The sequence below is a fragment of the Lagopus leucura genome, unplaced genomic scaffold, assembly GCF_019238085.1.
Source record: "Lagopus leucura isolate 7727_CA_CO unplaced genomic scaffold, USGS_WTPT01 Super-Scaffold_100038, whole genome shotgun sequence".
In the NCBI taxonomy this organism is placed as follows: domain Eukaryota; kingdom Metazoa; phylum Chordata; class Aves; order Galliformes; family Phasianidae; genus Lagopus; species Lagopus leucura.
In genome coordinates this window covers 3539196-3553570 of record NW_024962287.1, presented here as the reverse complement: position 1 = coordinate 3553570, position 14375 = coordinate 3539196, and the positions used below count along the sequence as shown (strand labels likewise).

The 14375-nt window shown below is 47.1% G+C and overlaps 1 protein-coding gene across 1 annotated transcript in view; it reads left to right on the top strand.

Moving 5' to 3' along the window:
- BLK (BLK proto-oncogene, Src family tyrosine kinase) overlaps positions 1–14285 on the top strand; it is a 35058-nt gene extending 20773 nt beyond the window's left edge. The window contains exons 4-13 of the mRNA XM_042883501.1: positions 1289–1382; positions 2310–2408; positions 3113–3216; positions 6772–6921; positions 7390–7542; positions 7956–8135; positions 8678–8754; positions 12065–12215; positions 12996–13127; positions 13552–14285. Of these exons, the coding sequence (XP_042739435.1) occupies positions 1289–1382; positions 2310–2408; positions 3113–3216; positions 6772–6921; positions 7390–7542; positions 7956–8135; positions 8678–8754; positions 12065–12215; positions 12996–13127; positions 13552–13760 (1349 nt within the window). The 3' untranslated portion in view covers positions 13761–14285. The remainder of the gene's footprint in view (positions 1–1288; positions 1383–2309; positions 2409–3112; positions 3217–6771; positions 6922–7389; positions 7543–7955; positions 8136–8677; positions 8755–12064; positions 12216–12995; positions 13128–13551) is intronic.
- The last annotated feature ends 90 nt before the right edge of the window (positions 14286–14375 follow it).

Below are 14375 nucleotides of genomic sequence, written 5' to 3'. Positions count from 1 at the left end.
CTTTTCCTTTTCCTTTTCCTTTTCCTTTTCCTTTTCCTTTTCCTTTTTCTCTCTTCTTTTTCTTTTTCTCTCTTTTTTTTTTCCTTTTCTTTTTCTCTCTTCTTTTTTCTCTTCTTTTTTTATTTTTCCTCTTCTTTTTTTCTTTTTCCTTTTCAGTGTTTTTTAATCCCTCTTTTTTTTTGTTGTTGTTATTTTGCTTATTCCTTACCCTTTTCCCTTTCCCTTTTCTCTTCCCTTTTCCTTTCCCCCCTTTTTTTTGTTTTTGTTGTTTTTCTACCACGTTTTGGTTCAGTGATTGTTTGTACATGTATGCCGATCACCTTCATAGGTTTTGCTCTGTCCCAAAATAGCTGCTCGTTTCTGCTTCAGCAGCTGCAAGCACACATTAAAGGTCACACAACCTCTCCACGAGCAGCACCGGCATAGGATGCACACGTAGCAGCTCCACTCCCATACAGAGATCCCCCAGCCCACAGATCAGCCTCATGCACACACGCAGTGCCATGCACAGTACAGCTTGTGTGCAACAGGGTGCAGAAATTCATTTGGCCAAAAGATGTGCCTGACCAGCACGGATGTAGTTAGGGTGTCAGGGTAAGGGATGGGGACTCAGTCCTGCTCACAGCCTTGGCCCAAGTGGGTTGCAAGAGAAATGGGAGACACAGAGCATTGGTTTTGGGGTCTGGAGAGAGGAAATGCTGAAGCAACCACTGCCCTCACGGGAATTGTAGCTGAACCAAAGTGAGCAGCTGGGTGCTGGAGCTGAAGACAGCAGCATGACTTACATGTGGTGGTGACACATCTGCAAGAAATGGCACGTAAAAGGGATGGAGAGATATGGGCTGAGCTGAGAGCGTTTGGAGGGAGAGTCAGACCCTTGCAACGGGCTCCACTGGCAGGAACTGAAATGTCTCCGTATCTTCTCTAGACAAGAAAGCCTCCTCTTTTGGAGTCAAAATCCCTGTTGCCACAGCAGATTTCATTTACTGTCACATAGAACCGAGGCCAAGCACTGGCGGATTATTTCTGACTTTTCTTATTCCACACAAACACTTCTTCCTTGTTGACACGCTGGGTTTTGTGTATGTGGGGATCTGGAGTGCTTTAAAAAGCGAAGCACGGGAAACCTGGGTAAAATAGAGTTAGCTCTGAGCAGAGGTTGAGGCTGGCAGGACAGATGGGCTGGGGGAAATCTTGGCTTTGGGATCATGGGAAGTGCCCCATTGGAGCACTGAGTGTGTATCACCCCAGTAAAGCGCTGAATTCAATATGCTGCTTTTTCTTGTAGATGACATCATTGTGATTGCACTGTATGACTTTGCTGCTTCAAGTGACCGTGATCTGGAGCTGGTCAAGGGGGAGAAACTTCAGATCCTCTCCAAGTAAGGGATGCTAAAGTCGAGCATAACCAGTCTGGTAGACGTGGGGACTTTGGGATCAGACATGAATTTGCTGCCCACGAGAGCTGTGGAGATGTGGAAGGTGACACTATCCTGCTTTCCTGAGGTTACAGGCACTTTGGAGTCAGGTTGTGTCCATGCCTGGCTGCTGCTGGGACCTTCTCCCCTGCCAGTTCACAGGGGTGCAGAAGTTGCATGAATAACACCACTAAAGTAGCCCGTTGCATATTTTGTGCTGATCGTGCTTTTGCAAAGGATGTGGGTTGGGCGTAGTCAGAGGAAAGGACAGAGTTGAGCCAGGGAGAGGAATGATTTCATTTCATCTTCTAAAACTCACGAGAGAAGAGGTCAGCTGTTCATCTACCCAACCCATAAAAGGGCAGGAGTGAATTTTGGCCCCGTTTAGCCTCGGAGGGCTGCTCTGTCCCTGGCTATCCTGTGAGGTGGCCTCCAGAAGGGACAGAATGGACACATGGAGCATGGGAACAGTGGTCCCACTGGAGGGGCATGGCTTTTAGTCATGGCTCGTGCTTGAGTAGGACAGCAAAGCTGGTGGCTGGTAGATAAAGGTAGGAGCAGAATGGAGGAGTCCCCATGTCCCTGTGCAAGTGACAAAATTAAGTGATGGTGACCTTGATGTCCCACATCTCCCTTTTGGTGCACAGCAGAGGTTTGGGTCTATGCTTCCTCTACATCAATGGAAAGAAGCCGTCACCTTGAGAAGCCACTGACAGGCCACACACTGTTTTTCTCAGCAGCCTTCAAACAAGTGGTGACCCTAGGAGAATGAGCTCACAGAGTAACATCTCCCCTAAAGAGCACTCAGAACCCCATAAACCATGTTGTCCTCTAATCCTTACCCATTTGTGGAGACTCCTCTGGGCACTGACACTTCTTCTTGCTTTGCAGCGAGGGGGACTGGTGGCTGGCCAAATCCCTCCGAAGTGGGAAGAAAGGCTATATTCCCAGCAACTTCGTTGCACTAGTAGACAGCCTGGAACAGGAAAAGTAAGTGCATAAACTGGTGAGGAGTGAAGGTTGATGCAGGGCTTTCCTTCCCAAAACAGCATCCTAACACTAGCTGTTGCTTTAGCCCAGACGTAGGCTTCCCTGCACAGAAAGATTTGATCCAATAGGGTTTCTGTATCAAAGCAGAAGGAAAGGTTTATTCCCCATCTTTTATCCTCCTCAATTGTATTCAGTTACAGAGGATTAGCCCCAGTAATCCCTCTTGGGATCCACCTTGGCAATCGCCTCTTAGAGAGAACCAGCCGTTACTGAGTTCAGCATGCAGAAATGGGATCAAGGCACAGATGCTCTTTGTATCCAAGGGATATGTTTTAATGGCAGTTGGCACCTCCAGCCCATGTATCTGCTTCACACTTGGCCTTTCTGGGCTTACTGGTTTGCCAGGTGAGCTGTGGGTCCCTGCCCTGGCTGGGCTTATCTATAGCAACACTGGAACAAACTCAGCTCTCTGCTTTGCTTGAACAGGCAGTGAAGCAAGCCCAAAGTGACAGAAATCTGCTGTTTATATACCAAAACCATCTCATTACTGCCACTTTCCAGCAAATGAAAATCTATTAACTGATAAAAATAACCCTCTGTTTCAGAGTGTAACAGTAAAAAAACGAACCAACTGGAAAGAATGTCCTTTTTCTTATTCCGAGCTTTTCCTTTTCCAAAACGGTTTTACCTTTTCCGTCTCGCAGGTGGTTTTTTAAAACTCTGAGCAGAAAAGATGCTGAAAGGCTGCTGTTGTCTTCTGGGAACAAAATTGGCTCCTTCCTTGTTCGAGAGAGTGAGACCAGCACAGGTGAGATCCACAGAGCGACTGCTGGGCATGGGCACAGCTTGGAGGACCTTCCAGACCTGAGCTGCGTGGTTCAGCAATGCCAGTTGGAGCTTGCTGTGGGACAGAACCACGCTTGGCAGGCTCAGCAGGGCTGCATTAGATGTCCTCATGATGCTCCTCATATAGATCAGGCTGTGGTGAGGGTGGTTCCTATCACCACAGCTCGTGGCAGAGATGCAGGAACAGAGATAAGCACCAAAGACTTTCCAAAACAATGCTTTAGAGGCTTTTTCTTTTTTCTTTCTTTCTTTTTTTTTTTCTTTTTTTTTTTTTTTCCCTGCCTTTTCTCCCTAAGGAAATATTTTTCTCTTGTTTTGCTTTTTCCTTTTATTTATTTATTTTATTGTTTTTTGAGTGGTGATTCCTCTACACACCGCTGGGAAAACATCTCTGCATCTCTTAGGCAGTGGATATTATTGTTAGCTAATACTTGACACAGGGAGGAGGTGGGTTCACCATCCCCGGAGGTGTTCCATAACTGTGGGGATGTGGCACTGAGGGTTGTGGTTAGTAGGCATGGTGGGGCTGGGCTGGGGTTGTACTGGATAACCTTACAGGTCTTTTCCAACCTGAATGGTTCTATGATTCTGTGATTCAATGGGGCTTCATCTGGTTGCCTGAACATGGACATCTCAGAGCCATCCAGATGCTCCATAAAATACAGTTTTGCATCATACCTGCCAGGCCCATGCAGATGTCCCATAACATCTCACAGGTATGTGATACCCATGTTTAGGGGACTAAACAGCCCTTGGTATGATCTGGAGCAGAATCCTTTGTACCTTCAGTGCTTTTCCCATACCAAACTTGCTACTCTTTAAACAGAAAGACACTGAGAGTCCCTGAGGGATGATCCCAAACCCAGAACAGGAGGCTCTGAGACTTAGGACAAGATTTGGTGGTGCCCACACTGTTCTGAGCTGGCATCCAGCACAGAATGTGGACCTATCTGTATGTAAACTCAGGTTTGTGCTGGGATGTGATGCAGGAGTGTAGGGGAAAGTCCTTGTGATTGAGAGGCAGTAACTCCTTTTGGCCATCCTATCACTAGGGAAGGTGAGACTCCTGCCATCCACATGGCTCCATGTAATGTTTTAAATGTTCTGCTCTCACTGACAGAAGAGAGAACAGGTGCTTTCCAACTCTTATGCTTTGCATTTACACACCTCTCCCAGAGGAACAGGAACCAACACAGTGAATGACAGGGAAAGCTCCACAGCACTCACTCCAGCAAACCAAACTCTGGCTTGGGATGAAATGTGATCATAAGATCTAATGACAGGATAAGGATTAGCCAGGTAGTAGGTAGGTGATATGTTAGCCCGGAGGATGCCTGGAGCCCCTGTCACTGCTGCATGCTGCACATCACTGCTCTGAAAGACACAGGAGGTTTGGAAGGTCTGTCGGGTCTGGAGAGCAGGTCCTGCAGGAGAGCAGACACTTGGGGTGCAACCATACTAACAAATAGATCTCTGCTGGCTTGCAGTCCCCAGGCACACATAGGCACACGTTAGTCATTAATTCCTGCTCTGCCTTCTGCAGGGCTGTGTGTCATCACTGCAGATGGGTTCACACCATGTCTGGCTCCTTCCTTTTGCAGACCTTGCTCTGCAGAAGCCCCTGCATGCCCTAAGCCATGTCCATGCATGCTACTCACTTTTGTACTCACTTTTGTACTTTTGTACAGTACTTTTTGTACTTTTTGTACAAAGTACTTTTTGTACTTTTTGTACAAAGTTGCCCAACTTTGCTGAGCTGTAGCCTGGCCTGTGCGTTGTTTCAGTCACCGTGAAATTAAAATAACATCACCAGCAGCCACAGCAACAATAATAGAAGCAATAATAATAACAATGACAATTGCATGAATGTGGTTAATCCATTCTAGCCAAGATTATGCTAATCTCTGTGGGCACAAGCCCTATGGCATCACCTCTCTGCCCTCAACAAGAACCATACATGTCTTTCTGGGAAAGACACTCTTAGTTGTGTAGTTGTAGCCCTTAATCAACAAGACATGGGCTGTGAGAAATGAGCCATTCTTTGGCCCTTTGCTGGAGTATTTTGTTGCACTCTTGAGGATGGTGCAGGGCTCCATAATGCCCAAGCGATGCGCTTCCAGTCTCGGATTCCCTTGATCTGCATATAAACCAGGGGGTCTTCCATGAACATTACATGACTGTATTTCATAGTTTGGAACAGAATTCATCCCAAAGCAACTGCTTGCTTGTGGAAAACTTGTAGACTCTCCCAGATCCTGCTTGTCGAGGCTCATAATCAACAGCAATAGAGCAATGTCCACAGAAGTGATTTTCTATTGTTACTTTTTTAAAATTATCAGCACAAGGAATGTTTCCAGATGTAGTGCAGGAAACTGCAGTGAGAACTGATGCTGTGATGGAGAAACACCAGCCAGGCAGCATTACGTGCTGGCAAGTTTTCCCCTCACGTGGAGGATTAAGGTTTCACAGTCAGCATGGAATGCCCCATTTCTGCTTATGATCCTATATGACAGATACATGCTTTTTAAAATATATAGCCTTGCCTCTTCAGATGTTAAAAAGGCAGCCTATCAACCCAGTTGATGTATTGGACTCTTAACAGCCCAGGAGGCTTATAACAGCTTTCTCCAGAAATACGATCCAGACAAAGGGGGAAAAAAAGTGATGTTGAGCTGTATTGAAATTTACCCTGACATAAGTGTGAAGTTGCTGCAGTGTCTTGTTCTGGTTGTTTTGGTTTCTTTCTGTGAGAAAAAAAATAATTTTATATATATATATATATATATACACATAAATCCATGGGTTGGATTATAACCCCATTATAAGGAGAAAACAGATCAGTGTGGAATTGGATCTGGGCTATGGGCTGTAGGAAAAGACCTTGGAGACCTTGGATAACACTGAGAAGGGACACATTTCTTGACCTTATTTCTCCTGTGAACCAATATTCTGGTTGTACTGATGGGTTGTTTCTACAAACTGGCAGGTCTGCAGTCACTTGCTTTGTCCGGATGAGGTGGTATGGTTGAGAGAGCTCAGATGAAAAAGGGAAGCTGTGGAAAGACTATGATGACCTAAAAAGATGTGTTTTTGATGACCATGTGGTTTCCACAGGGCCTTTGGTCACCGCATAGACAAGTCTTACCCAATCAAGCTTCATCTGACCCAGTCAAGCTCTAGTGAAACTTCACCCTCTTCACATGCAGAATCATAGAATCACAGAATCACCAAGGTTGGAAAAAACCTTTGAGATCATCCAGTCCAACCATCCACCTATCACCAATAGTACTCACTAAACTGTAGTAGGCAATGCAACACTAAACCACGTCTCTCAACACAAAATCCAAACATAAAAAAAGATGGAAAGATGGAAATTAGCAGTTTTGGAGCCCGATGAGAAGGAATCAGCAAGGGCTGGGAGAAGTGCCTACAGCTGCAGACAGCTGAGATAAGAGAGGGTTGCTGGTCCCTGAGTTGCTGCTTGTCCTCACATTTTTTTCTCTTGCTTGCCCTCCAGGTGCCTATTCCTTGTCTGTGAGAGACAGTGATTCTGCTCATGGGGACATCATCAAACACTACAGGATCCGCTCCTTAGATGGTGGAGGTTATTACATCTCCCCAAGGATGACTTTTGCCACCCTGCCAGAGCTAATCCATCATTACAGCCGTAAGTTGCTTTCCTTCCCTACTGATTTCCAGCGGGAGGTGGGCAGAGGGAGGGTGGGCTTGCTAGCCACCACCATTACTCCATCCACTCTCCTGAGCAAGACACTCTCCTCCAAACTGGGCTCCCGTGCCCTGTCTTTTGCCCTTGGGCAATGTGAGGGTGAGCTCTGCCTCCCACCTTGTAAGTGGGAAGTCACCAAGAGAACGGAGCACTGAAGGGAAGGAGGAGCACCTGGAAAGGTTTGGGACTTGCTAAACAGGCTGCTCTCCCTTATGACTCTTTTTGAGCCTCTTCCTTTCATTGGATCCATTTTGGCTGTGCTGATCCCCGTGGCTGAAACAGTGTGGGGTTATGGAGTTGTCCCATGAGCCGGCTTTTTCCTCTTCAAGGAGGAGCAGGTTAGTTCTGGGGCTGAAAGTTTGCTGTCAAACTGTCCACTGAACTGTCTTGTGTTTTTTGCTCACACAGAGAGGGGAGACGGTCTGTGCCAGAGGCTCATAGCTCCCTGCACATCTCTGGCTCCCCAGAGGCCCTGGGCACAGGATGAGTGGGAGATCCCACGGGAGTCTCTGAAACTTGTGAAGAAGCTTGGCAGCGGGCAGTTTGGGGAAGTGTGGATGGGTAAGTACAGTGACCCCATTCCAGGGAAGAAATGTATAAACAGAGGAGATAGAAAACCCTCTTTCCTCAAGACAGGACTGGTCTGGGTATGGACACCTGAAGTATGAACACCTACTTTTTGGGTACACCCGCAGCAGTAGATGCTGTTCTCCTGGGAAGGACCAGACAGGTTGTACTTGCATGGTTCAGCATGGGCTTCATAGGGCAGATGTGACTGATGTGCCTCTCCAATCTCCTCCTATCCCTGCTGTTGCTCAAAGCCTGCTGGTCTGAGATTTACCACTCTCTTTTGCTGGGAGGTTGAAAACTGTTTCTGTGGTTTTCTGCTTCCTGCTCCACCAGCTCTTCTTATGTGGCCCAACAGAGCCTGCAGAGAGGCCAGAATTCCTCAGTGCATCTTTATCTCCCTGCAGGCTACTACAAGAACAACTTCAAGGTGGCTGTGAAGACCATGAAGGAGGGCAGCATGGATCCTAATGCTTTCTTGGCAGAAGCAAACTTGATGAAGAAGCTCCAGCATAATAAGCTGGTCCGGCTCTATGCTGTTGTCACAAAGCAGCCAATTTACATTGTGACAGAGTACATGGCCAATGGTAAGAGCCTTACCAAATGCTTTTTTTGGAATTCTTGCAAAATCAAGTCAATGAGATGACTGGTACTCCCATGTGTAATGGGTGGACATTGTACCAAACTGACAAGAAAAGCAGTAAGTGATCTAGGAGGCTGTTTCTGGAAAAGGAAGGGATTCTTTGAGTGATTAAATGCGTGGTTACATATTTCATAAACCACTTCATAAAATGCTGGCGCTCCATTTGAAGATTATCTCAAGTTCTGATCTCCCCATTCCTATGGGAAGTACAGAATTTTGTTCTCCTCGTGGTGAAATTATTTTTTTGCCCCTCTTGACCATGAGGCATTGAGTGAAGAATGTCCAGCACTTTACAGAGGTGTGTGCAGGGAAGAACTTGGCTGCTCTTCAGAACACTGTCAGAAGGTGCTGCGGGGGACACCCACTGCCTTCCCTTGGATTTTCTCCAGGATGTGGGCAGATTTGTTGCCTGTTCAGAGAAGCACCAGAGAAAGCAAATGCACAGACATATTCAAAAGACTCACCGCCATCTCTTCTCTTTTGCAGGGTGTTTGCTGGATTATCTGAAGACAGAGGAAGGAAGCCAACTGAATCTCCCCAAACTCATCGATATGTCTGCTCAGGTTAGTGATCAGCCATTGGTAATGAACTGGAGGCCATCATTTGTTTTTATCCCTTGCAAGTTCAAAGTAAGTCTGTGCCAGCATCGAGTGTCACAGAGGAAAACAGCACCTCCTGGTATGCTGTCAGAAGGTTCCTCTCTCAGCCCTCATCTTAATGTGCATGTCACATCAGCAATGCTCTGCTGGCCTTTGGGCAGCCTCAGAGGAACTTAATGCAGTGCTAGAGGACATCTTTTTTTTTTTTTTTTTTTGCTTATTTTTTATTGTTGTAGTTTTGTCTGTTTGTTTTTGGTTTGTTTTATTTTTATGGCTGACTGAGCAGGAAGAAGGTTTTTTCTCTTAGGACAAAAAGGAAAAGAAAACTCAACAAAGAGAGTTTCACTGTAGAGACCTGCTGGCTTTCCTCAGTTCTTCCCTCCTGATGATGGGTCATAAAAGATGTTCTGCTCCTCAAAACTGCATATACCATTCCTTATGAGAACTACTTTTTGCCTCTGTAGGATTTTGTTCTTTTAAGTTTTGTCGTTTTAATCCATCTGCAACCCCCTTATTTAGTATTTTTCCCTCAGTTTCTTCCTTCCTTCTCTCATTCACTTTTCCCTTCCCTACTTGTCTCTTTGCCTTTTTTCATTATTTGATCTCTTGAAATATATTGCCTGTGGTTTGTTTCAAACATCTGACAATAAGCATAATGATCCAAATCCATTGCTATCAGAGAGCCATTGGATTTGGCAGGAGATTTACATCTTAGAACATGGCTCAATGCATTTCTGTGGAAGAGGAGAGCAATAATGAACATGTGGAATGATAGAGAATTTCCAGGCAGTAGTATGGAATAGTCTGAAAATTGCCTGTCCCCAGCACCAGGGTTGTATAGGTCTGACGACACAGACTCTGCAGGAGACCACGAGAGAGATCTTTTCCAATGCAACTTCCAGAGTTGAGAACCTAAACATCTCTCTGAGCTCAGGGTTTGAGCCCTGAATGTGACCTGATTGTTCTGAGCTGCCGGAAACCCATTCACTGCAGTGGAGAAGGCTGAAGAGTCCCCATATAGTTGGCACTGACACTGGGGTTCAGCACAAGTGCATGTGAATGTCCCCTCTCCGTGGGCACCTGGAAGCACCTTTCTGGGCATCCCTCCATACTCTTTGCAGGACCCTGAACTGCCCATGGCTTCCAGGACAAAAGCCCACACATCTGAGCAATGTGATGCCCCACACGAGCTGCCTGAAGTGCACGAGAAGGATTCTGCCCATCCTTCATGCTGTGGGAGTCAGTTCAAAGATTTCATCATTCCCTTCCCTCCTCGGCTGGCTTCAGACACTCAGTATCTCTGAGATGAGGAGGAGGAGGAGGAAGAAGGCAGTCTCTTGAGATATTTTGCAATCTATGACTGTCTGTGGTATTGGGATGACCCAGCAGGCACCCATCCCCATCAAACATAATTTTGGATCCACTAGCATCCGTTGGGGCTAAAATTAGAAAGTACTGGGCTGATGCACTTGATCCTGTGGTCACTCTTCAGCATGAAAGCTCAAAAGATCTCTGGGCCGGAACGAGCCTATCACCGGGTCCTATCTCATCAGGTCAGGAGAGGAAATGACATCAATTCTTCCATTTTCCACTACAGAAGGCAGCACATGCACAGAAAGGGTTTTGATACAAGTTAGAAACGCAGCATTGGAAAGTATGTGTTAGTATCCTGTTTGAAACCACATGTAAGTTGAGAAGCTGATGTGAATCTGTACGGGGTGGAAAATTGCTCTGCCATCACCCACAGGCGTTTAAAAGCTTTAATAGGTGCTAACCATTATTAGCAGTGCTGCGTGCATCCACTCATCCTGAAAAATGCCTGGCACAAATCTGGACTTGGCTGATACAGTAGTTTTGGAATCCCACATCACCCAGCACTCAGTGGTAAAAGATCACTGCCCTTGTGTATGACCAAGATGTTATAATTGCAATATAATCAAAAGAGTAAGGCAAAAGCAAACAAGGATCACAAAAGAGAATAAGTAGAAGAGCTTACCCTTGGGTTGAGCTCACTAGAAGATACCAAAAGAGGGGATCTCCAGAAGAGATCCTTCCCCTCTGGTAGCCAGCTCTTAAATAGGTCCAGGAGGGGTGCAGCCTGGCTCCACCCCTTCCGGCAGCACAGGTGAATTGCCTTCACCTGTGCTCCTCTGGCTGACTCAAGGCTCACTTCAGGTGATTAATCAGAGGTTCAGGCCGTGACTCGACAGTTCCCATACACCTCGTTTATAGGGGTTCATCACACATCCCAGGGCTGCTCTAATGAGCTGAACACTGAAGGATGATCTCAGGAGAAAGAGCCTCCCAAAATATGGAGGTGACTGAAGAAGGCAATTTGTTCTCAGGACAAGGGGTCTGCATAGGGACATACCCTCTGTGTCAGTCATATTACTATGCATATCTGGGTTTTCTTCTCTATTGCATCCCATAGAAATCTGAGGGCAGCTACATTCTGTCCTTGTTTCCTATTCTGGATCCAACCCAAGGGATGAAAACATGAGTCTCATCTCTATTGTAGAAGGCTCTCCAATGATCTGCAACCCACTCTAAAGCAGGTCTGCTTAGGAGAGCAGAGGAGGTTGCTGAAGAGACTTTGATTCTCCTGGATCTGGACTTCAGTACTGTGACTGAGAGACAGACAAGCTCTCTGAGTGGTTTTTGTTTTGTTTTGTTTTTAATTCTTCTTTTTTTAATTCACTTATTTTATCTGTAGTATTGATGATTAAAATCCCAACTAGAAGGGATAGTCCTGTGGCAGAAATCGGGAATCCACTGATGTGGCTTCAGATTAGCTTCAACTTTCTGCAGCTCACTACAGACACGACTCAAAGCCACAACTTCTGAGTAAAACAGAGAGTGATGCTTCTGCTCCGCTTGACTTGGCTGTTCAAAGCTTTCAGACACTGGCTGAATGCTGGTAGAGCTGCACATATGCATAGATATGTGGGTAACATCTGTGTACGTGCAGATGTTTCTGTCTACCTGTTTATCTACCTGTCTATAGATCTATCTGATCATCCGTCCACCCACCCACCCATCCACGCATCCATCCATCCATCCACGCATCCATCCATCCACGCATCCATCCATGCATCCATCCATCCATCCATCCATCCATCCATCCATCCAAGGATGTAATCCCATGCACATGGAGGCATTTGGGCAACCCTACATACAAGTTGTGCATCTATAAAGGTGGGTGAGATGCAACCATGCTAAGAAGTGGTCCTTGGGAAGGTGACAGATGAAGATGGGCTCTGTTCTCCTTCCCTAGGTGGCAGAGGGAATGGCATACATTGAGAGAATGAACTCCATCCACCGTGACTTGAGAGCTGCTAACATCCTTGTCTCAGAGACACTCTGCTGCAAAATTGCTGATTTTGGCTTGGCCAGGATCATCGAGGATGAATACTTGGCACAAGAAGGTGGGTGTCATTCCTGCATTGCCTCACTCTCTAATTTCCCTTACCTCCAGTCCTCTTACCTTGTAGACGTGCCAAGACACAGGGCATCCAAAGGCTGGGCTGGGACCAGAGTCCCCATTTCTGCCCTTGTAGTACCCAGGCAGCAGGCTCAGAAAGCGCCAGGCTCCCAGGAGAGGCAGCAGCACTTGGGAACATAAATAAACAAATGAGGTTTGCAGGTGGAAATGGGGAAAAAGGCCTTTGGGTACTGTTTGGAGGACTGCTGCTGAATCTCAGGTTGCATCCCTAGAGAAATCTGACCTCCACTAATGAAGGCTGCTGCCTGTACATACATGTGAACAGTGAGTCAGCCCAAAGGGGAGGAAAGGGCAGTGTAATTCGGTCACTGCACCGCAGGAGTGCAGAGGGGAGCTGGAGCCTTGAACCTGGACATAGAGAAGCTGGCAGATGTCCCAAGCAAGCAAAGCCCAGAGCAAATCAGGTCCCTATGCATCAGGACGTGTGTGTATTTCTGAGCACATACAGGTCAGAAAATCATTAAAGCTGGAATAGCTTTGATTCTACTGGGGAAAGACCAAATTGGTGCAGACTGTTGTCAGGTAGAAATAGCCTTTTAATGAAAGCAACTACTGCCTTCCTCTGGCCGCATCTTCATAACCTTCAGTAAGTCACACTGCAGCTCCTCAGTGCAGCCAACAGCATGCAAAACCCAGGGCTCATGCCTTGCTATGCCCACAGGCACCTTCACATCCTATATTTCCCTTTGCTTCCACTGAGCAGGAGCCAAATTCCCGATCAAATGGACAGCACCAGAAGCCATTAACTTTGGAGTTTTCACCATCAAGTCTGACGTGTGGTCTTTTGGGATCCTCTTAACTGAAATCATAACCTACGGCAGGATCCCTTATCCAGGTATGGTGAGTAGGGGATGAGCATACATCAGCTTGAAATGATTTAGTGATGGCTTCAGAGCACCTATTGATTGCTTCAGAGCATGTACCGATGGCTTCAGAGCATCTAGTGATGGCTTTAAAGTATCTACTGGTGCCTTTAAAGAACCTAGTGGTGTCTTCAAAGCCTCTACTGATGGCTTCGAGGAATCTAGGGATGGCTTCAAAGCATCTAATGAGGACTTCAAGAGCTTTGTGCCTGGAGACTGCAGATGGGTACTTCCAATCCAGCCACAGCCTGTAGAAGGGAGTTGGGGGTGGGGTGATTGGATGATGAGGGACTGCAGATGGGGATGATGCTCAAATGTAGCCCAGCATCTGGTCTTCCCTTGTCCCCACATCCCCACAGTGCTGAATAACCCATGATGGGCTATCTTCTTTTCTAGGGATGACCAACCCTGAGGTGATTCGCAACCTGGAGCAGGGTTACCGCATGCCCTGCCCGGATATGTGTCCAGCTGAGCTCTACAGCATCATCCTGAGATGCTGGCGAAACAAACCTGAGGAGCGCCCGACCTTTGAGTACCTGCAGTCCGTCCTTGAGGACTTCTACACAGCCACAGAGAAGCAGTATGAGGCAGAGCCTCAGCCATAAGCCACCGGCACCTGGGGACAGAGGAAAGCCACCATCCTGCACAGGTTGGTGATGGCTCTTGTCAGGATCTCCCTTTCTCCTGTGTGCTGCCACGATGGATTTGGGGATGGAGAGAAAGGAGGGACGTGAGGGAAGTGGATGATGTCACGGCTCCCCAGCTTCCCCCAGGAAGAGGGGATCACTGCCTGGAGGGTGGCATGGGGCTGCATGCAATGCCACTGTCCCCTCCACACCGCAGGGAGGTGTCCTCTCTGCACCTCCTGGGGCCTCATCAGGCCTCCGAGCTCTGGAGTCATTCCTGCCTGGGTTGTCAACCCTGAATCCTTAATAAAGAGCCGGAGAGACCATTTTCCATTTTATTTTATTCCTCCGTCAGGATGGCAGCGTGCTCCTGCATTTTCCATTCCCATTTCCCAGCTCCCTGAGAGGAGGTTGTGCTCTGCTCCCAGCTAACAGCAATAGGACGAGAGGTGATGGCCTCACGCTATGCCAGGGGACGGTCAGGTTGGACGTTAGGAAACATTTCTTCTCCAAAAAAGCGGAGATGCAGTGGCACAGCTGCCCAGGGAGGTGGTGGGGTCACCGTCCCTGGGGGTGTTCCAGAAAAGGATGGAT